General features: G+C 40.0%; 1 protein-coding gene across 1 annotated transcript in view; it reads left to right on the forward strand.

Moving 5' to 3' along the window:
* The window catches only part of ADAM19 (ADAM metallopeptidase domain 19), a 126,141-nt gene that overhangs the window by 57,314 nt on the left and 44,327 nt on the right, over positions 1 to 24,500 (forward strand). Inside the window, exons 5-7 of the mRNA XM_044659849.1 lie at positions 3,834 to 3,910; positions 15,847 to 16,039; positions 18,136 to 18,201. Of these exons, the coding sequence (XP_044515784.1) occupies positions 3,834 to 3,910; positions 15,847 to 16,039; positions 18,136 to 18,201 (336 nt within the window). The remainder of the gene's footprint in view (positions 1 to 3,833; positions 3,911 to 15,846; positions 16,040 to 18,135; positions 18,202 to 24,500) is intronic.

Below are 24,500 nucleotides of genomic sequence, written 5' to 3' on the forward strand. Positions count from 1 at the left end.
TCTTTCCTTCCTTCCTTCCTTCCTTCCTTCCTTCCTTCCTTCCTTCCTTCCTTCCTTCCTTCCTTCCTTCCTTCCTTCCTTCCTTCCTTCCTTCCATACCAAACCAGAGAATTCATTGATTCAGACAAAATACATTTCATTAACATAGACCTGTGATGGTGAACCTATGGCATACATGCCAAAGATAGCACACAGAGACCTCCTGTGAGCACACACAGGCCCCTGGTTTGGCTGGCTGGGAGCCTGGTTCTGCCCTGAAAATGCAAGGGGAGGAGGGTATGGGCACTGGAGCCTCCCTGGTCCCACCCCTGAACACAGGGGTGGGTGGGGCACTGCAGGAAGCATGGCACCTAGTTGGTAGGGCATGGCACACAGTCTGGACGAGTGGTGGGGCATGGCACAGTTCCAAAAGGTTCACTATCACTGACATAGACTATTAAGGTCCATTATATGGAAACCCCTATGTATAGGAGGTACACCTGCATGCTCCTACTGCAGCATCTTTCTGCCTATAAAACTGCTTGCTACTTGCCTACAGATCTGCTGATGCCATCGCTTGCTTCTTTTTTCCCAAAATAGTACCATCCATTGGTGATAGATTGAAATTAAGTTTCTAATTGGGCACTTTGGTGCAAGTGATTGGTTACAGTTCTTCTGTGAACTCATAGGCTCATAAATCATGCATAGCTTTATGGCTGTTTTAGCTCTTTTGTGTGTCAAATGCATTGCCACACTCAGTCAACTTAGCTAGAGTCAAGTCCAATTTATCTTTTTAGATTCATTATTTGTTTTTTTTTTTTTTTGCCACAGAAAGGCAATTCTTTCAGTAGCAATACTCTCAGATATTCCTGATATTTGGATTGGGGTGATAAAATTGGGTGTATTTAGTGATGTCATTCATATTTCTCTAAATCTTTACTTAGTAAGACTAGAGGTGGATGGTGGAGCTCACCTTTGTTCTGCATCCCAGCAGCTCCATTTATAGTGCTACTTTCTTGTCACTCTAGTAGTCCAGTGGTGGTGACTTTGTGGATAGAAATAAGGGGAAGACTGTAAGAGAAGTTATAGAAATAGAATTGAGAAATCTCAGTAATTGATTAGATATGATAGGTAAGGAAAAAGGAATCATCCAAGATGATTCTAAGGCTGCTAAGGTCTGTGACTAGGAAGGATGACAACATCCTAAGCAAAATAAGAAAGTTTGGAAGAAGAGTGGGTTTGTGGGTAATATAATGAGTGTTGTTTTAGACACAGTGGGATTATGATATCAATAGGATATCTAGGTAGCGATATCTAATAAAGTAGTTGGCAATGTGAGACTTGGAGCAGCTAGGTAGCTCAGTGGATAAGAGTGCTGGATTTCATCTTCCTGAGTTCAAATCCAGCCTTAGATGTTTAATAGCTGTGTGACTCTGGGCAAGCCTCTTAACCCTCTTTGTCTCAGTTTCCTTATCTGTAAAATGATCTGGAGAAGAAAATGGCAAAGCATTCTAGTATCTTTGCCAAGAAAATCCCAGAGAGGGTCATGAAGTCAGACAATACTGAAATGACTGAACAACAACAATGAGACAGGAGCTCAAGAGAGAAATTAGAGCTAGATATATGATTCTGGATTCCATTTACATAAATATGGTAATAGAACCTATTGGAGCTGATGAGATCACTGAGAGAAAGCAAAGAGAAAGAAGAGGCTCTGGATAGTGTTGAAGGACACTGCTACTTAGGAAGTGGGTGATGATTCAGCAAAGGAGACTGAGGAAGAAGAGAGAGTAATATTATGGAAACCAAAGGAGGAGAGAGGGTCTAGGAGGACTGGGTGGTTGACATTTTAAAAAGTTTCTGAGATGCCAAGTAATGGGAACTGAAAAATAATCATTAGGTTTATTTATAAGAGATTATTGGTAACCATGAAGTAAGTAGTATCAGTCAAGAATGATGTTTAAAGTCAAATTGCAACGGGTTAAGTAGAGAGTGGAAGTTGAAGAAATATAAGTAACAGGTTTAGATAACTTTTTCTGGAATTTCAATCATTGAAGGGAGAAGAGACCATATAGTACAATAGCTTTGAAAAGATGACAAGCTTAAATGAAGGATTTTAAAGAATGGAGGTGATTGTCCATTGAGAAAGAATAATTTCCTTAGGGACAAGCTTTTCTCTTTTTAAAAATGATTTTATTATTTTTCGCTTTTCTCTTTTTAAGGGGCAGGAATTGCTAATAATGCCATTATCAATTGAGAAGAAGCGGTTGGGGATGGGGGTGGAGAGAGACAGAGACAGGGAGAGAACATGATGCTTTTTTTCTCCTAGAGAACTCTGCTAGAATTGTATATTGGAATAAAAACACATGAGTCCCAGATGTTGAAGGAATTTTACCACAATAGCCAGCATCTTAAAATCCAGATGAAAATGAGGTTATAGCCAAGATAACTAATCTAATTGCCATGCAAACTGGGAAAATAATTTCCCACAAAACTATCACTAGGGAAAGGGGATCAGGATGTTGAAATTTGGGAGTTACATTTTCTCTCCTTGATAGTATGCTCACAAGTACTGTACCTCAATGATTCTTGACTGCTGAATGTTTCTTAGGACTTACTTACCTTCATCCCTGAATTCTCTGCCTTCCTTCCCTTCCTGTTCTGTCTCCTACTGATGAGTGGGTTAGCAGTTAAGGGTCATGGGTCATTCCTTGGTGATTGGAGCCAGACTTTTGGAAGGAATTGGATATTACTTCTCTTTGTATGGTTGTACCCAACTGTCATTCAATAAATTTGCCCCAGACACCAGAACTTCTAGTAATAGCTTTGCTGCCTAAATAGCCTTCATCTTCCATCTGCAGTTGCTTTTCTCAGTTGATGAGGGCATATTGCAAAAAGAATAAAAGTTACAATTTCAGTCAACTTGTGGACCAGTTAGCAGTGCTCTGTCACCAGGCTATGGTCTGAAGCTTAAATGTCTCATTATATAAACCTAAATTCACCACCTTTGTATGGAGATGGATAACATACTACATCATCACTTTTCCTTTCACTGTAAATATTATATGTGTATATATCTTATACTGTTGAGGAAATTTGTTTTGCTTGATTATGTGCATTTATCATAAGGAATTGCTTTTCTTCTCTCTTTTTTTCCAATAGAATTAGGAGGGTCAGAGGAAGAGAAAATAAATTTCTGGCGCAGCTGAATAGCTCAGTGGATTGAGAATCAAACCTAGAGATGGGAGGTCCTAGGTTCAAATCTGGCCTCAGACACTTCCTAGTTGTGTGACCTTGGGTAAATCACTTAACCCCCATTGCCTAGCCTTTACCACTCTTCTGTCTTAGAATCATTGATTCTAAGGCAGAAGGTAAGGATTTAAAAAAAGAAAATAAAAGAAAAAATAGAAGTGAGGGGTACTACAAATGTGGGATATTACATGCAACCTTCAGATGATATAATGTCTTGTTTGTTACATGTCTGCTACAAGAGGTTTTTTAATAAAATGGAGCCAACCTATAAATGTTTGTAATATAAAAACAAAACATCGATTTTGAATTTTATAAGAAATGATCATGTAATTCTCAGGAAAAAAAGAATGGATTGGCTACAAGGACTCCAAGAATAGGAGGAAAAAATGAAATACTTAAAAAAGAGATAAAACATGTAATAGAACATTTAGAATGAGAATAAATAACTTAGAGTAAAAAAGTGCACAGACCTCAACCAAGTACTTGACTACTACTAGTCAGGGAAATCCTTAAGGAAGAGGGATGAAACTTGTAGAATTACAAGTCTTTGGATACCATTTCTTTCTTTTCTCTGTCTTGACCAAGTTCTTTGATTCTTCCAGGATGACTGTTTTTACCATGGGAAAGTGAGAAAGGAAGAACAATCCAGTGTTACTCTCAGCACTTGCAGAGGCATCAGGTAAGTAGATCTGGGCCCCCTATTCATATTTCAGGGTGTGGTAGAGAATGGACCAATCTTCTTCCTCCAGGTATCCTATTATTCCACTGAAGCCTCCTGTCCTTCCTTCCTTCCTTCCTCCCTTCCTTCCTTCCTTCCTTCCTCCCTTCCTCTGTCCCTTCCTTCCTTCCTTCCTCCCTCCCTCCCTTCCTCCCTCCTTCTCTCCCTGCCTCCCTCCCTCCCTCCCTCCTCCCTTCCTTCCTTCCCTCCCTCTCTTCCTTCCTTCCTTCCTTCCTTCCTTCCTTCCTGAAAAAAGACCTGTGATTTCTTTGGTTTTGATCCCTTCTTCCAGTGAGGAATCAATCTCCCTCTACCCATGCAAGTCAGAACCTTTTCTACATTTGAGTCTTAGAGAATTGTCAGGGCATTGACTTGTCCACAACTACATAGTCAGTCTTTGAGGTATTAAATCCAGTCTTCATACCTCTGTGAGCAGCTCTATTGCCTCTTTTCAAGCTAGATTTTAAGAGATAGGCAGGTCTTTTTTGGACTATTTTTATTGCTTTAAATAAAGACTTGAGTGGCTTCCTCTTGGAACAGAGTCAACCCAATCCAGAAAATTTACAGACTGACCTGAAAGACTTGACCAGAGAGGTCTTTGGAAAGAAAATGAAACATTTAGCTTTAGTTTAGAAGCAGCTATATAATGCAGAGGCACCAAACTGACTCGGAGCTACAAAGGGCAGAGTGCTTCTTTAAGATTAACATGTAGTTGGGAAATGTTTAACAAAATTATTAAAACTGAAATACAACATAAATAATGTTAACTTGTAGCTTTTTAAGTAGCTATACAGTCTACAGGGATCCAATCCATTTCTAATCGAGTTTGACACAACTGGTGTAGTACATAGCACTGGACCTGGAGTCAGGAAGACCTGAATTCAAAGCTATTCTCCAACACTTAGTAACTGTATTATCCTAGACAAATCATTTATTCTCTGTCTTGGTTTTCTCATCTTTGAAACAGGAATAATAAGAATAATAATACCTATCTTCCAGGGTTATTATGAGGCCGGAATAAGATAGTATTTATAAAGCACTTTTCAAACTGTAAAGTGATATATAAGAGCTGCTGTTCAGTCATTTTTTTAGTTGTGCCCAACTCTTCATGACTCAATTTGGAGTATTCTTGTCAAAGATGCTAGAGCCATTTGCCATTTTCTTCAACAGCTCATTTTATAGATGAGGAAACTGAGGCAACAGGGTTAAGTGAGTTGCTTAGGATCATACAGTTAATAAGAATCTGAAGCTAGATTTAAACTCAGGTCTTCCTGACTCTAGACCTGGAGCACTATCTACTGACCATCAACCTGCCTCATATAAATGCTAGCTATTATTATAATGTTAATCAGTAAACATTTATTAAGCTCCTACTATGTGCCAGATGGCATGCTAAACACTGGGGATACAAAGACAAGAAAAAGATGTTCCCTGCCTTAGAGGAATTCATGGTCTAATTGGGGAGATGGCACATGAACAACTATGTCCAAATGAACTATATACAGGATAAATTGGAAATAATCAACAGAGAGAAGGCATAAGAATTAAGAGGGATTAGGAAAGGCTTCTTATAGAAAGTGAGATTGTGGCTAGGACTTGAAGGAAGCTGAGGAGGAGAAAATGAGGAGGGAGAGTGTTCTAGACATGGAGGACAGTCAGAGCAGATGCCTGGAGCAGAGAGAGAGCATGCTTTGTTTGAGCACAGCTATGAGACCAGTAAAGAGTATGTGAAAGGCATTAAGATATAAGGAGACTGAGAAGGTAGTGGGAAATTAGTTATGAAGGACTTTAAAAATCAAGCAGAAATTTTTTTAAATCATTGATCAAGACCTAATTCCATATTACTGATAGTTAGATTAGAGTTATCGTTTAGAGTCTACATCCCCAATAATATCCCCATCCACCCATGTGTTCAAGCAGTTGTTTTTCTTCTGTGTTTCTCCTCCCACAGCTCTTCCTCTGAATGTGGCTAGTTTTCTTTCTCATAAGTCCCTCAGCCTTGCTCTGGATTCTTGCATTGCTGCTAGTAGAGAAGTCCCTTATATTCAATTGTACCACAGTGTATCAGTCTCTGTGTACAATGTTCTCCTGGTTCTGCTCCTTTCACTCAAGCAGAAAATTTTTATTTGATTCTGGAGGTGGCAGGAAACCACTGGAGTATTATTGAGTATATATTGTCAGACCTGGGCTTCAGGAAATTCAATATGGTGGCTGAATAGAGGATGAATGTCTTTATCATCATTATCACCATCATCATCATCATTTCTCTGCTGATCCCCTTCCCAGAATCTCTTATTCAACCTCTTCCCCTTGCCCCCAATTCTTCCCTTTCCCCTTCTCATCCTTTCTTTTTTTTAATGCATAATGGCTCCTTGCCTGCAGATCACCCTTCCAATATGGCACCTTGTCACCCATCAATCCCATCTGGCAGCTACCCCTATCTGTGTTGGTTGAACTGATCCAATATCCATGGTTCATACTTCTGCCTGGCACATAGGCAGCACTTAAATGCTTGTTGCTTTGTCCTGTCTTGCATGCTCTGAAACAAGAGACATATCCTTCATTCCCTACATTGTGACCCCCACATGTTTGTTTATAAATAGGATACTGATTGTTTAGGGCTGTCTCCATCCTAATGCTGTTTGGCGAAGCTCCCTAATGGGAATTCAAGCAGTCAGGAAACAAGGTTTGGCCGAGGAGCTGGAATGAAACGATCCCCAGATCTTCTCGAGTGACTTGAACCCATAAACTGAATCAGTGTATTGGCGAACCAAGGCTAAGCTCCAGCCACCTGTGGTTCTCCAATAAATAAGCTTCTTCCCCAGAAGAAGAGAAGATGCAGGTGTGACCTGGTTCTCTTTAGCTATCCTCTGTCTACTCTGGCAGGAGCTGCCGGAATTTGGCTTGGGTTCCAAAGCCTTTTATAAATCATTCCAGGAGCCCTGACAATGTGTGCAAACCAGCTGAAGCTTCCATATGTTTTCACTTTGCCTTTCCAACTCAGTGGGGGCTGCTAGTCCTTACCTTCTTCCCTGCCCCCATATTCTTTTCTGTCTCTCTCCTCTCTCCTCCCCAGGAAACCAACGGTGCTTCCAGACCAGACACTATTCCTGTGCGGCTGGTTTAAGAGCGAGGGGTCTGGGGCCAAATAGCTCTAAGCTAACCCCAGTGGAGAAGCCCAGCTGCAGCAGCAGCTCCCCATCTCCCAGTACTAACCCATAGAACACCACGGTTAGCCCCTGAGTCTTATTAATGGAGCTCTGTAATGGAAAATCTCCATAGCAATTGCTTTTCCTCCACTAGAAACATGTTCCCTGTGATTTGGGGAAATGGACTTGATTTATACTATAAGGAATCTTCAGGCCCTCTGAAACAAGTGTGGAGGAGTTCGCCCTATTTCTTTTGGGGCCTGTTCTGTGACACAGAGGCTGTTGCTAGGCTCCCTTGAGCTCTCCTTTTCCAGGACTGGTTCCAAGGCGAGGCAGATGAATAGCAGGTACAGGACCGGGAAGAGGAATGGTTATTTCTTTTACAGTGTAGAGGGATGGAAAAAGCACTCAAGAAGTCAGTAGATTGAGTTTGAGGTTCAGCTCTGACACTATCCATGTGGCCTTGGGCAAGATACTTAAACTTGTAGCATTTGCTTCCTTTAAAAAAAAAAAAAGCCTATAATGAGATAATCCTTGCCCTGCCTACCTCACAGGTTATTGGATTGAAATAGATAATGGATGGGAAGACACTGAGCAAACTGGAAAAGGTTTCAAAAATGGAAGGTGGTGTTATTATCATTTGCTTCTTGGCTCTTGGCCCTGGAAATATTGGCTGGCAGGATTTGGCTCCTAGCCTTCCTCTGCTGGGAGATTTTATTAATGGTTTGCTTGGGTTCCATTTCAGAACAAGCCAGTGGCGGGATTAGATTCCTTAACTGCCCTTCCCAGCTCAGGGTTCTGATTAGAGTAGTAACACCTTTTACTCCCTGTGGGGACCAAAGTCCACATTCCTTATCCCTTTCGTATGGCTCTGGTTTCAGAGATCAGAAGGAAGAGAGGATTCTGGCCCTCAAAGAACAGAGAACAGGAATGTCTTCCTTTTCTTTCCTTCTTTTCCCTCAAATCCCCAGGGTGGGTGAGACAAATTCTACCAAAGACCCTCACTCATTTCCCACCTTTCCTTTTTTTTTTTTTTGAGTCCTCTTGTTGGACACTATTACTTTCACTTCTCTTTATGAGGACTATTTTAATAAAAGCCAAGGATTGCCACAAGGGCGTGGAAAAGTTAGAATGGCAAAACTGAAGCCTTTCCCAGGAAAAATTATCAGTCCATGATAAGCAGCTCTTTCCTTCTCTTGCTCTTTTGCTTTTAATCTTGTTTTTGTCAGTAGCTTTTGTTTTTATATCATTTTTATTTCCAAATATAAGTTTTTTCCCTCCCCTACCAGTGAACCATCCCTTATAACAAACAATAAAAAAGAGTGGGGAAAAAATGGCTCAAGAAAGCCAACCAATCATCTGCCATGGCCAACTGTTGATTCAGTATTCTATATCCATAATCTCTTGTCTCTGGAGAGCAGAGAAATAGGGTACACTTTCTCAACTTCTCCCTGGAACTAACTTTGGCTATTATAATTATGCAATATTCACCTTATTTTTCTAAATAGCTCCTTTTCTGAGAAACATATTTATTTATATTTAAAATTGAAAATAGGATCTTTTGGGGAATGAATTGACCCTTGGGATAAGTAACCCGTGGAAGAGGCAATTAGTTTTCACCGTCTATGGCTGAGTTCTTACTATGGATAGATCATTACTGTGCTAGATTATGAAGAGTTCAGAGAAGTCAGGGTCATTGATCTTGAGCTAGAATAAATCAGAGGTCTTTTAGTCTCTTTCTGTAAGTCAAAAAAACTGAGATTAAGTGGTTTGTCCAAGGCCATGCAGGTAGAAAGTAGTAGGAGTTTAAGATTTAAGCCTTGGTCCTTTTAAATTAATCATTCCCCCCTCTAATCTATACTAGTCTCTTGAGAGTAGGGGGTCTTAATCTTTTTTTGGGTGGATATAATGGACCCTTTGGTAACTTAGTGAAGCTTATGGACCACTTTTCAGAATGCTTTTAAATGAATAAAATTGAATATCTAGGATTACAAAGGAAACCAATTATGTTGAAATAGACTCATCAAATGATTAAAAAAATTTCATGGGCCCCAAGTTAAAAACCCTTATAAGAAATATGTAAGATTTACCAATACCATGCTATTCAGCCAATATTTATTGAGTGCCTACTACGTACTTCCTCTTGTCCCTTTCTCTACATCTTGAAGAATCTTGATATTATCCCTGCCTCTTTCCTTTTTCTCTACAGTCTCTGATGAGACTCTCCTCTCACCAAGACCAATTCCTCATATTCAACTCTTTGTGATCTCTTTAGGGGTTTTCTTGGCAAAAATATTTGAAATGGTTTGCCATTTCCTTCTCTAATTCAGTTTATGGATGAGGAAACTGAGGCCAATAGGGGTAAATGACTTACCTAAGGCGACACATTTAAGAAACATCTGAGGCCAGATTTGAATTTAGGAAGATGTTTTCTTGATTCCCAGCCTGGTGCTCTATCTACCGTGCCCACTAGCTGCCCAGTTCTTAATCATAACCTCTTCAATCTTCAGCAGATTGACCTTTCACAATTAAATTTCCTTCTCTAATCTTCAACCTTGTCCTATCTCTGGTTCTTTCCCAGTTGTCTTTAAATATACCTAAGTCTTGTTATCTTAAAAACAAACAAACTCTTTCCTAGACCCTCCCACATTCTCAAGTTATCCTATATCTCTCTTTCCTTCCTGAAACTCCTAGAAAAAAATTGTCTACTCTTTCTACCTTCCCTTCCTCTCCTTTCATTTATTCCTCAACCCTTTGCAAATCTGGCTTCCACTCTCATAATAAACTGAAACTGCTCTCTAAAAGGGCAACAATTTCCTTTTGTAAAAAAATACAAGTTTTTGATATCTTTTTTTTACATTACTTCTATTCCCTACTGTATAGTCTTCTCTCAGTCTCCCTGAGAGCCATCTTTAAAAAAAAAATATGAAAAAAGCTAAAAAGAAAAAGAAAGTTCAGCAAAACTAAACAACTGATCAAGAAAACCTGACATTATATATAATATCCTGTTTCTGCATAGAGTGGTGGAGGTGCCTTTTCATATTCCTTCTTTGGGCTAAACTTGGTCGTTATAACTCCATAGGTTTTGGTTTCAAGGTTTTAAGGTATGATTTCTTAATTGCCAAACCTGTTGGTTTTTTCTCATTCCTCTGTCTACTTCAGTTCCTTCTCTGTTAAAAAAAAAACAACAAAAACCCAAAGCAAAAAACTTCTCTCAAGGTTGTTATAAGGATTTAATAGGATAATATTTATAAGGTGCTTTGCAAACCTTGAAGTGCTACATAAATGCTAGCTATTTTTCATTTGTATTGCCTTCATTTACTCTGTAAACCATAAATTGACTTGTATATTATGTATATGATATACACATGCAATACACATGTATGCACATATATAATTGTGATCTAGCATGAGATTTTGTTATTCTTTTTAAAAAGAAAATCCCTTGAAAATGTTATTCTTAACAAAAAAGAATGAATCTCTTAATAGTAAAAACGTAGGCTCTATGGCAGATGAATATGGAGAAAGCCCTCCCCACTCTTAAATCATACCAGCCAGGCAGCTGTATACTTTTGTAAGGACAATTAAAATTGCTTGTATTTCTATAGTTTATTAAGTTTAAAGCAATTTCCTCCCATCAGGAATGTGAAGTAGGTAGACCAAGTAGTATTAATCTTCATTTCCCAGATAAACTGAAATACAGAGTGGGTAAGTGATTTGCCTAAAGTCATACAGCTAACAAGTATCAGAACCAAGATTCGAACTTGGATCTTCTGCCTTAAACTCCAGTGTTCCTGGAGTTGTTTGCTGTAAAGTTGGCATGACATTTTGTTGGGGTGGGTCCACTATGAACCAGCCTGGCTCTGGAAGCTTCTGAGGGCAGCTGTTGGCTCAGTGGATACAGAAACCTTAGATACTTTCTGGCTTTGTGACCTGCACAAGTCACTTAACCTCTCTTTGCCTCAGTTTCCTTATCTGTAAAATAGGGATGATAATGCCACCTGTCTCTCAGGGTTGTTGTGAGGATTAAATAAGACAGTTATTATTAAGGCTCCAGCTCAGTGCCTAGCACATAGTCAGCCTTCTAGAAATATTAGCTTTTACTATTATTTTGAGCGAGCTGCCCCTAGACCTTGAGCTTTGCCCATTTGGAGGTTACCTTCCACTGAGGATACCCAGGAGCATATGCTGCCCCCTGTCTGGAACGTACTCCCTCCTCACCTTCAATTCCTAAAATCCTTAGTTTCATTCAAAGCTCAGTTCAAAAGTCACCTCTTACAGGAGACTTTTTCTGGTCCTCCTTTGGAGGGGAGATGGTAGCGCCTCCCTTCCAAAATGACCCTTTATTTGCTTTCATGTATTTACTTAGATACTTATGTACTATTTCCTCCCAAAATAATAATAATAATAGCAAACATTTAAATAGCACTTAATATATGCCAGGCACTGTGCTAAGTACTTTATAAATATTATCTCATTGCATCCTCACAACAACCCTGGCAAGATGGTGTTATTATTATCCCCATTTTACAGAGAAAGAAACTGGGACAAAGAGAGACTAAGTGACTTGTCCAGAGTCACAAAGATAATAAGCATCTGAGGGTGGATTTGAACTTAGGTCTTTCTAACTCTTGGCCCTGGTCACTCTGCCCACCCAGCTGTCATCATCATCATCAATCATCATCATCATCATCATCATCAGGATTGATATAGTTTTAAGATTTGTGATGCGCTTTACAAATCTATCTCATTTTCTTCTCACAACAACTCTGTGAAGCAGGTACTATTATCCTCATTTTACAGATGAGGAAACTGAGGCAGGCAGTGACTTATCCAAGTTCACAAAGCTAGTAAGTCAACTGTAAGCTCCTTGGAGGAAAGGGGCAGGAATTATTTCATTTGTTTTTATATCCTCAGTGCCTAGCATACAGTGGAGGTTTTATAAAATTTTGTTGATTGAGAAAAGAGCTAAAGAGTGGAAGTAGAGATGGAGAAACTGTAAAAGTGGCTTTTGCAACTGGTATTTAAAAAAAACAAAGACTTGAGTCTCATATTAGTTCCGTGAGAAGCACCTTTCGTCATTCACCAAGATAAGGCAGAGGTCCTCCTTTCTGTGTACACTCGAGGATGCATACTGTCCTTTTGTCCCTCTTTTTCTCCTTGAAGACTGTCCTTGCTATTCATTAAAGATAAGGTGACATGGATAACCCAAGGATGAGGTTAAGAATGCCTAAATGTATAGTGTAGATCCTTGGCTTCCCAGCCAGACAGAGGTTCAACGTGAATAGTAGCACCAGTGCCCATGTCCATGGCTTCCAAGGCCCCATTTGGATTCATTCTGTAGGATTTCATTTTCAAAGAGTGCTTAATGATGAAAGATGGTGTGCGAGGTCTCCCGCCTGCCCGGAGGCCTGGCTCCCTTTTCTCTCCCTTGCCCAATCTCTGTCTGCTAGCACTAATATTGAGCAAATTAGATCAACTGAATCTCCTAATTGAATAAACAACTGGTTTGTGTTCAGGAGGAAGAGTAGCTGAGCTAAATGGGTACTGCGGCAGGAAAGGGCTCTGGGAGGAAGATTCGGAGGAATTCTCTCAAGGTCAAAGCCATTGGTAGAGGGCAAAGCCTGGCTCTTGTCCCTGGTATTTCTGCGATAACAAACATGCCTAGGAGGGAGGTTGTTGGGATGGGGAGAGGTAGGTTCGGGCAGCAATGGGAGAGAAGGTCTAGAAGGTGTATTCCACCTTGAGAGGTCCCAATTTCTAATAGTGCTCTACAGTTGTTCAGTCACAGCTGACTCTATGACCCCATTTGGAGCTTTCTTGGCAAAGATACTGGAGTGGTTTGCCATTTCCTTCTCTGACTCATTTTACAGATGAGGAAACTGAGGCAAACAGTGTTAAGTGACTTGCTTAGGGCCATATGGCCAGGAAGTGTCTGAGGCTCCATTTGAACTCAGCAAAATAAATCTTCCTGACACTCTATCCACTGCTTCACCTAGTTGCTGTGTACTCTATAATGGAATCAGCAATAGTACAAATAATAATACTCATTACTGTGGCATCTTTAGCTTTGCAGAGTTGTCCTCACATAGACCTTGGACTTAGAGTGTAAGTATTGTTTCCTCCTCCCATTTTGCCTTTGAGAAAACTGAGACTGAGGTCTGTGTAACTCAAGAGTATTCCTTTGCTACATATATTGTTTTTTCTGACACCCTGTGAGATGAAAATTATTATCTTCATTTTATAGATGAGAAAACAGAGAATCACAGAGATATAAGGTGTGGCCAGGACCATACACCTAGTAAATGTCACAGCCTGTACTAAAGCCCGGATCTTCTGATTCCCAAAAATGTAGTGTTCTTTTTGCCCATCATGTTATGGTGCTGAGAGTGAATAAGTATGGTGGGAAGCTTAGCTACTGCCATGATGCAGAATCAGTAAATCCCTTCTACCTCCTGGGAGAGGTTCTTGGAATAGCACATACTGCTCCCTCTTCTTGACGGTATAGTGCAGTGATGGACAAACTTTTTCAAGAGGGGGCCAAAGGAAAGGAAATGCTCATCTGTCAGTCTGTTTCTAAGGCAACTCTTTTGAAGTTTCATTGTATTATATCCTACTCATTGTATTCGGCAGATTAGGAATAATGTCCTGTGGCCAGATAGAACATTTCAGGGGGCTGCATCTGGCCCTTGGGCTGTAGTTTGTCCATCTAAAACACTGAGTTTGGAGTCAGGAAGATCTGAGTTCAAATCTGAATTCAGACACTTGCTAGCTGTGGGACCCTGGGCAAGTCACTTAACTCCTATTTGCCTCAGTTCTTCATCTGTAAAAAAAAAAAAAAAAAAGGTTGAGGACACACTGGAGAAGGAACAGCAAACCACTCTAGTATCTTTGCCAAGAAAACCCAATGGACAAAAGTTGATAGGGTCATGTAGAGTCACATAGTGCCAATCAACATCTCTTTTACTTCCCTTCATATTCTCCCATCTTTGGGAAAAGTGTGAACTCCAAATAATGACTGTCTCTCAGATAAATGGTACATTAATAAGTTGATCTTAGATCAGTGGTTCCCAAACTTTTTTGGCCTACTGCCCCCTTTCCAGAAAAAATATTACTTAGCCCCCTGGAAATGAATATTTTTAAAAATTTTAATAGCAATTAATATGAAAGATAAATGCACCCGTGGCCATCACCGCCTCCCTGGGTCACTGCAGCACCCACCAGGGGATGGTAGCACCCACTTTGGGAATCACTGTCTTAGAACTTCCAAATCCACTTTGTATATCTTCTTTCTTCTTTCCCCCATTTACCATATACTTGATACATTTTCCTCTCCTGAGTGTCCTCATCTCTTTTCTTCCTATCAATTCCTATTCTTTGAGAAGAATCTGGCAAATTCATTCTCATTAAGGTATAAATGACTGATATGACTTAATGTGTGACCCAATTTCAGTTTCATTATACACTAAAGTCTGTGATAGAGCAGGTAGGTGGTACAAGGAATAAAGAGTCAGGCCTGGAGTCAAGAAAACCTGACTAGCTATGGGACCCTGGGCAAGTCACTTAACCCTTGTCTGCCTCAGTTTCCTCATCTGTAAAATGAGCTTGAGAAGGAAATGGCAAACTACTCCATCCTCTTTGCCAAGAAAACCCCAAATGGGGTCACAAAGAATTTGACACACCTGAAACAACTGAATAGCAACAAAGTCCATAAGTAAGATTCCTGATCTGCTGTAAATATTTATCTAATCTAATCTATACTATGATTCTACTAATTTGGATTGGTGCTAATACCTTTCCCTCCCCTGTCCCATATCAGTGTGTCCTAGAAGCAGGAATGGTTATTTGCTTAAGTTTGTCTAGAGTGGTTCTGCATTTCCAATTCTCCAGACAGCCAAGGAAATTGAGGTACAGGAACTGGTCAGACATGCTCTTGTGCTGGTACTCTTTCGAGAGCAGGATTGGGAAGATTACTCAGACAACAGGATGCTCAGATCAGTTCCCCTCCCTCTGTCCTTTCCTGCTTTTTAGTTCTCCTGCCTGAGAAAACACCACGGGTTAATGATATAACCTTGGCTTTTGCCCTTCAGCTAGGAAAGGGAGAGAGGGAGCCTTGGGCTTTTGCTGTGGGGAGAGGCAGTTATTGCTGGTTGGGTGAGACAGACCTGGCTACCAGCCCATGATAATGATCAGGTTCCCTGGCACCAGAATGAAATTAGCCTGGGACAAGATCTGGGAATTGCTGTTGGCTCGACACCGCTGACCTCTAAAAGCCTGATATTCCTCTCTGGGAGGGTTGGGGCCCTTCCCAGAGGCTTAGTTACTCTGTAGGAAAGAGAATTTGGTATCGATCTGGATAAGCACTTTTGTATCATGTCTCACATTTGCTTCTTAGAACCATCCTCTGAGTTTGGAGGAGGCAGGAATTATTCTTTCCATTTTTAAGATGAGAAAAATGAGGCATAAAAAGGCTAAGCAAGATCTGGGTTACACCAGGCAGAACTGTAACCAGAAACCAACTCTCCTGTTTGCTAGTCCAGTGATACCTTTTCCTGATACCACACTAATTATTTATGATATCAAAGATATGACTCCAGGCTATGCCTCATTTTAGTTATCTTTTTAGATTGCAATATGCATCTTTGAGATTCTGGAGGGTCTTTGGATTCTTGGATAGGGTGAAAATTTGGTATTAGGATTGTCCTGAATTTTGAATGCACTTTTCTTTGTATTGGCTTCTTTCTACAGAGGTCTGATTGTGGTGAGCAGCAACCTTAGTTATATCATCGAACCCTTGCCCAATGGGCAGGACCAGCACCTTATTTATAGATCGGAGCATCTCAAGTTGCCTTCTGGAAGTTGTGGTTATGAGCATTCTCAACCCACTGCCATGGACTGGGTTCTACAGTTCACAAACCAAGCCAAGAAGAGGCATCACAGGGTGAGTTCTACACAGCTGAATCTGGGATGCTGGACTCTTGCTGGGAGGTGTGACTCTTTAGAATGGAAATATGTCTTGCTCTGCTTTGGAACCCTTACCTTGGGGCAAACAGGTGGCCTTCCAGATACCAAGTGGAAAAGGAGGAATAAAGAAATGGAAAGAGAGAAGGAAAGAATACCTAAAATGTCCTTTCTCTCTCACCTTATTCTTTTCCCTCTCTGAAATTCCAACTTGATCTATTCTATAGATGGGAATGTCTTATTCACCAAATAGGAGCTAGAGATATTTATTGATGTGAATAGCCTTTCACTAGCCTGTGGGCATTTGTGCTTCCTGCTTTAAATTTCAGTGTCTGTCTCTGGTTACAAATTCCTTGAGAGATCTAGTCTGCCTTGCTTAGAATGGTGGAATGTGCACGTAACATTGGAATAAGTACTTTTGGTGGGGAAGAACATAGATTTTGGAACTGATTTTGGAATCTAAGAAGCCATCTAGTTGAACTTCCTCCTAGGGAAAGCTGAGGCTCAGAGAGGTATATTAGGTGATTTCCTCGTGATCACATAGCTAGTAAGTATCAGAAGTAGGGTTTGAATCCAGATCTTTATGAATCCTAATCCAGCATTTTGAACACTTGGGAACCAGTTGTGATTGACTAGGAATTCACACCCAATCGTATGAGCCTCTTTCACATTTCGAAGCTGAGTTCCCTGGACTTCATATACCTTGTCAGATGTGTGAATTCTACCCTATCATGTAATGCAACCCTTGGAAGAAAACAATTTACATTTCCATGTGCTTCCCCTTCCCCACTAGGGAATTTCTAGAGGCAAAAAGTGCTAGCAATTGGGTGGCAGTTGGAAAAACTTTGGGGAAAGAAGTTGGAAATCGAGAGTATCAACAAGAAATTTTACAGTCAGGAAAGAATTCACAATATTATCAAAAGGCTGAGCAGGAGGTAGGAACAGGGGCTTGTATCAAAGGTCCATATTTAGGATATTGGCATGGAGTCAGGAGGTACACTCTCTAAAGGAGGCATTGGCTGGATGACCATTTGCGTTTTCCATGCTTCAGATATTGGCCTTTTTGGCAGCTGGTGGATTGATGGTGGATTGTTGTCCTGCATCCCTCCTTGCCCCACTAGGTCATTGTTACTGTGGTCTTTAACCTCTCTGGGCTTCTGTTGTTTCATTTCTAAATGAAGCAGATGAATTCTCAAGATCCTACGTGCCCACAACAACTCTGATTCTGATCTCGAGGACACAGTCAGGGAATAGTTCTTTAACTGAGTAGACACACTTCGACTTCTGGTGAAAGTTAAACTTGCCTGACAGAAGTGAGAAGTCCTAATTGGAAAGTTCCCAAGAGTAGGAGCCAAGAATCATGGATTTAGAGTTAAAAGGAATTTAAAAAGTTAAATACCTTCACTTTCCAAGATTAAGAATTGGTGCCCAGAGAAGTTTGATGACTTGCTTAAGGTCTCACATTTAAGTAGCTAATATATGAACTGAGTGCTCTTTTCTCTCCTGTTTGTGTTTAGTTCAGATGTAAGGTGCTGGTTTCTCTGGTGTTACTTGCTTCTCTCTCTGTCTCTCTGTCTCTGTCTCTGTCTCTGTCTCTCTTTCTCTCTGTCTCTCTCTCTCTTTGTAGTTCTCTCTTTTTGGATAGGGGACAGTTGGTGGTGGGAAAAAAAGTAATTACAGTTTAAGTTGCATTTACTTTAAACCCTTCCACTTGACGGGGACTGGCAGCCAGACTATAGTGTCAAGGACACTGCCTTTGTAGTCAGTCAAAATGTTCTGCCACCCCGTGTGACCTCAGAGAAGACAGTCGACCTCTCTGGACTGCCATGCCTTTGTTTGTAAAATGAAGGGGTTGGACTAAATGATCTCTAAAGTCCTTTCCAACTCTAAATCTTATGGTTTGATGTCTGTGCTAACATCTCAGCATGTTCCCCATTAGTAACCAGGAGGAAGGAGGAGGTGTAAGAAACCCAAGTACAATGAGCACAAAAGTTCCAGATTCCATTGCTGAGCACTTCTTTTGAAATGATGCTAAATTCTACTGTGATTCTGACCCATTTTATGCCTTTTGCTTAGGTCCGGAGGGAAGATTTACAGTCTACGAAGTATGTGGAACTCTACCTGGTAGCAGATTATGCAGAGGTAAGAAAAGAGGCTCTGCAGATTATTTCTGGATTAAATTTTTTCCCATTGATGCTAAACAGTGGGGATTAAGTAGCCTTTCCTTTTGTTTCTTTCATATTTTTTAAAATCTCCTTTGCCATCTAGAACATGGTAGAAAAGATGAGGGAAGGTCTCCTCTATAAATATATATATGAATAAAATAATATACATAAATAAAAAATATAAATATAAATCTATCTCTAGGTACACACAATAATTCAGATATTTTAGGCGTAAAGAGCCTACTTTTAATAGAATAATCATAACAATTTCTTGTTTTATATAAGGACACATCCAAATTAAAAAGTATTATCGCTCTATATTCTATGGTCAACCTCACATTAGAGTGGAATTGGCTAAAACATGGGTATTCTTGAGCCCTCATCTGAAGGAGTTTAATTCCTGAAGAACTCCAATGATCTCATTACAAGGTGGTCTCGGCCATATTGATGGAAATGGGCTCCATCAACTCTCCTTAGCTTCTTTAGCTTTCAAAGACCGTAGTAAGATCTTAGACCTTTACTGTCTCACAACTGCACCACCTCCAAGATCTGGAACTTTGAAATTATACTTGTGCTCCTACCCTTCTCTTTGACTTTTTCATGCTCATGAAGCCTATTCTTCAACTTAATTGTGATTTCTGTTCCTTCCAACTGTCCCTACTCTTCCAGTCCACTCTCTCTACCTCAATTTCAATTGCCTTCATTCCTGGTCTTGACCCCCTAATCTGCTACTTAAAACAAAATTATATATGTATATATAATAAATATATATTATACCTATATCTATAGCTATCTATCTATGTATATATCTCACCATAGAGGTCTTTGAGTCCCACCTCTTCATTTTACAGATGAGGAACCTGAAGCATAGAGAAATTGAGGGACTTCCCCAAGGTCATATAGTAATAAGTCCCCGAGGAGGAATTGAAACCCAGTTCTTTGACTCCCAAGTCTTACACTCTTATCTCCTATGCCAAGAACATGACTGACATCTTTACATTCAACCTTGCCAAAAGTTATGCTTTGGAAGGCTTTCTGTTTCATTTTATTTTTGAGATTGGTTTTCTCCCTCCCCACACTTTAAAAATGCTTTATTGATAGTTTTCTCTCTCATATCATTGCCATTTCCCAAAAGTTCTACCTCTTGGCCACATCTAAAATTTTACGTCTCATTCTCTATTTGCTGCCTTTCTGCTAAGAGGCATGTGTCATCTTCAGTCCTATGAAGCCCCAGGTGGTCACTACTTTGGTCAGAGTTTAGAATGATTTCAGTGTTGTTTTCTATTACATCATTAGGGTAGTAGGATGAATTATTCTCCTGGTTTTACTTACTTCGCTCTGCTTTAATGTATAAATTTCTTCCCAAGTTTCTCTGGATCCTTCATCCATATACCCAGTTTGTTCATCCATTCTCCGATACAGTCACCCAAAATTCCTTTCAGATTTTTGGTATTGCAAAAAGTGTTGCTATAAATCTTTTTTTGTATGCATGGGAGCTTCTCCTCTGATTCTGATCTCCTTAGAATATCTGCTTAGTCCTGTGATTACTGGCTCAAAAAGTTTGGTAGTGATTTCTCCAACTCCTAATTTTTCTTCTTTTGAGTCATTGGTTAGAAAAACAATACCACTGTGCATTAAGAGACAAGAACTCCCCAAAGACCAGAATATCAAGAGTCCTGTTTAGAAAGGAACCATGTGGTGTAGTCAGGTTTCCATAGACACTGGACTTTTCCTTTAGCCTAGTATATGATATCTTTGGGAGTAGAAATGTTGGCTTGAAGAAATGAGACAGCTGCTTGATCTTCAGCCCTCTCTCTTTGCTGACTTGATTTAGTTTTTTTTTTTTTTTTTAAAACCCTTACCTTCTGTCTTAGAGCCAGTACAGTGTATTGGCTCCAAGGCAGAAGAGTGGTAAAGGTAGGCAATGGGGGTCAAGTGACTTGCCCAGGGTCACAAAGATGGGAAGTGCCTGAGGCCAGATTTGAACCTAGGACTCCCATCTCTAGGCCTGGCTCTCAATCCACTGAACTACCCAGCTGTCCCCTGACTTGATTTAGTTTGCATCCTGGGGACCTGGAAGAAGCAAGAATGGGAGAGCCATTTTGATTTTATCAGCAACTTAGGGATAGATCAAGAGCTGTAGCAAGTGTGAGGTCATCTGAGTTTTGCTCTAGGCTGGGAAATTTATAGGGCATGGGTAACACCATCTCAGATCATGCCTTCTTCCTTTTCAGGAGCCTAGAATCCTTACAATGTTCCAGGAGTGTATTTCATATGAGTCTTGCTTTCTCATTTGTGGCCAGTCCTTTCAGCAGTGTAGAAACTGCCAAAGGTTTTGAGGTATGCTTCCTCCTCCTGGGTCACACTTTAGGAGAGCATCCCTTGCTATCACTTTCTGTGGTTAAAATCTATTAGTTATAGCTCTGCCACTGTCACAGCACGCACTAAATCAACACTGGAAAATAACAGCCCTAAGATTTCTGGGATCAGCTTCAGACTCTACAGATCCATATTGCATTTGACTATCCCCAGAGGAGAGCCCTCCAACACCAGCAATGACATCACTCTCAGAATCAAGCTTCCAGCATGGAAATGATTCAGTATGGTAACATTTGATAGGAGGGTATTTGTCTTTCTCTGGGCCCTACCCAATTTTTCATTCCTTTCTGTAGTTCTGAATGATTCATGGGAAGGGGAATGTCAAAGACTAAGCTTTTTTTTTTTTTCTTTTTTCTTTTTAAACTGAGATTCTTGAACAAGGTATCTTTAGCCACATTCAATTCTTCTTGTCTTCCCCTGGCAGAATTATATTACTGACTAATTAATTACTTAGCCCTGAGGAGAGGAGAAGGACAAGGGAAGGTCTGGCTCATTCATGATTTACAACCTAGTACTGAAACCAAACAGGGTCCTTAGGGCTGTGAACTGAGTGTGATATACTGCCCCATGAGAGACGAAGCTCTTTAGGGAAAATCCGGTGACTCATCCCTTCTCCCTTCCGTTGTCTTTTCAATGAGAATACTGAGGGTTTCCCATCCTTCCGTTCTCTATGCAATTCAAGGGCAAAGGAGAGAAAGACAGATAGACAGACAGTCAACAGGCAGAGATATTGTCAGGGAGGGGCTGAAGTTGGAATCGACATAGATGGTCATCATAGATCATTTGTCTGAAGGTATGGTAAATAGCAATCAATAAACATTTCAAATGCCTACTCAGTGCCAGGTGCTATACTAGCTGCTAGGGACATATATATGTGTATATACACACATGTATATACACATATATACACATATACACACCTATGAATTTTATATATTAAATATATATTATATATATGTGAATTCTTTTATATACATATAAAAAGAATTCCTCTTCTCAAGTTTATCTTCTATCAGAATACATACACAGGTATATGCACACATAGAATATACGCATCTATACATATATAGACATACGACCACATTTTTGTTGTTTAGTTGTTTCCAGTTGTGTCTGACTCTTTGTGACTCCACTTGACATTTTCTTGGCAAAGATCTTGAAGTGTTTACCATTTCCTTCTTCAGCCCATTTTATAGATGAGGAAATGGAAGCAAATTAGGTTGTTGATTTGCCTAGGGTTAAATAACTAATAAGTGTCTGAGGCTAGATTTGAACCCAGAAAGATGAATCTTCCTGATTTCAAGCCTGGTACTCTATCTACCACACTACCCAGAAGCCCTATATATACAGTTATATATAGAATAAATGAACAATAAATACAAGGTAATTGCACATGAGGTAGCGGGACTGAGAAGGTCAGGAAGGGATTTTCAGAAGCATCTGTGGAGACAGAGGTGAGAATACATTTTAGGGATGGGGGTGTGACCCCGTGCAAAGGTATGAACATGGACCTAACCGAGAGTGGTGGGCAGAGTACATTGGAAATGCACTAACTCAGTTCCACACGATAGTAAACAGTTTTGTTGTGAGATGCTGCTGCCATTGGACCTGTAGTTTCACTGATTCCAGGAACTCCTTCTACCAATTCAGGTGGCACTTTTCCTGTAACTAATACTCGTCTTAGGAAATTGTCTGGGTCACTGAGATGTTATGTGACTTGTCTAGGATCACACAGATGCATAGCAAATAGAGAAGTGCCCTTGATGGTCTAAGTGTAAATCCCATCTTGAACATATTGGTTCTAGGATTCTGAGCCAATCACTTAAAGGCAGTGCCCCCAGGCAACTCACTATTATGATAAGTTGCAGACAATGTGCTTTTTTGAACTGGCAGAAGGATTTTCCTTACCTGGGAGTTCCTCTTGCCAATTAAATCACCAGTCTACTCTTTACGCCTATTCCACTGATGTTAGTTCCCATTATGCACAGCACCTAGGACATAGTAGGAATTTAATAAATGTTTATTGATTTATTGTTGAAACCCTGGGATACTTGAACACTTTAAGAGATGAATTAAAACTAGACATCTTTTTAGCTTAATATCTTACTAATCCTTTTGATGTTTGCTATTAATGTTATTTAGTTCTTGGAATAGCTATTTATTAGGGAAATGAAGAAGAAGGAATAGGGAGAAGGGATAGTGTGTTTTAGGTTGGAACAACTTATATAATCCTTTTCATGTAGAAATCAGGTTGGGTAACTAAACTTCTTTCCTAAGGAACACTTACCAGGAAGCTCTCATTGCTTGAGAATATTAGGTTGAGTGGGAGAAAATCCCACCTGCCAAGGTATGAAGTGCTTGATAACACTAGCTTAAAGGGATATATTGTTCTCCGGAGATCTCATAGCTCTCGTTGCATCTCTCATCTGGCACCACATAATATCACAGGATTTCAAAGCTGGTCCTTTATCCCACACCTTAGCTGTCTGAATACCTGCCCAACAAATGATAATCTGGCTTCTGCCTGAAGACCTCTCTTGAAGTTCCTACTTATTCCACACATTTCAAAGCATAAAATGATCATTGAGGGAAACCAAGAAGTTATTAGCTGTTTTGCTTTTGGGAGAGAGAGACAGAGACACAGCTACAGACACAGAGAAACAGACAGAGGTAGAAAGAGAAACAAAGACAGATCCAGTACTTTCCAAGTCAGCTCATTCCTCTAATTGTTAGGAAATTATTTCTTTTACTAAGTCTAAATCTACCTCTGCACCTTCCCCTTCTTCTTCTTCTCATTACCTCTGGTGCCAAGAAGAACAGTCCCCCTTCTACAGGATAACCCTTCAAATACTTAATTCAATTTGACAAGCATTTATTAAAATGCCAATTATGTGCAAGACACCATGCTTAATGTTGAGAATACAAAGACAAAGATGAAAAAACCTGTGCCTGCTTCCAAGGAGATTACATTTTGCTACATCACAGCTATCATTTTCTCATCTGCTCTTTGCTCCCTATTCTTCTTTTGCCTAAATCTCCCCATTCCCTTAAATCAAATCTAACCATAAATCCCACATATTTTGCAGGGTGATCATTAAAGGAAATCAAGAAGTTAGTTGTTCTGCTTTTGGGAGACAGAGACAGAGAAATAGAGATAAGAAGGAGACAGAGACACAGAGAGACAGATTAGAAAGATAATAAAGAAGCAGAAAAAGAGAAACATGGAGACAGAGATGGACAGAGATAGAGACAGAGGGAGATAGAAACAAAGAGAGGTAGAGAGAGAAGGAGGGAGGGAAGGAGGGGAGAGAGAGAACAAGCAGATGTCTAAATAATTGAAGTCCCTGTCACAGCTATGTCATGACTCTTTGCCAAGATGTCCTTATGCATTTCCTCTTTTTGTCCAGGTGGTCCATGGCATATGCCAATGACAATATTGCTTCTGTTCCTGCCTATATTGATCTTCACTCAAATGTTCTTTTATCATGTTTCCTGCTTGAGTCCTTGGATTTCTTCCCATGAATATATCTTCTTTATTTAAAAATGTTTTTTTATCATGAACATTTCAAAATGAAAAGAATAGAAAAGAGAATTATATATGATGTGAACTTTTATTTTTTATTTAAAAAATTTTTTAAAGTGTGTATTAGATTTGAACACAATAGCATCCAACTGTCTTGTTTGTCTGTTCCTTTTTCTACTTGCCATTATTCTCTTATATGTCTTCTCTTATTTATATTTATATATATATATATATATTTTTTTTTTTAACCCTTGTACTTCAGTGTATTGTCTCATAGGTGGAAGAGTGGTAAGGGTGGGCAATGGGGGTCAAGTGACTTGCCCAGGGTCACACAGCTGGGAAGTGGCTGAGGCCGGGTTTGAACCTAGGACCTC

The sequence above is a fragment of the Gracilinanus agilis genome, chromosome 2, assembly GCF_016433145.1.
Source record: "Gracilinanus agilis isolate LMUSP501 chromosome 2, AgileGrace, whole genome shotgun sequence".
Lineage (NCBI taxonomy): Eukaryota > Metazoa > Chordata > Mammalia > Didelphimorphia > Didelphidae > Gracilinanus > Gracilinanus agilis.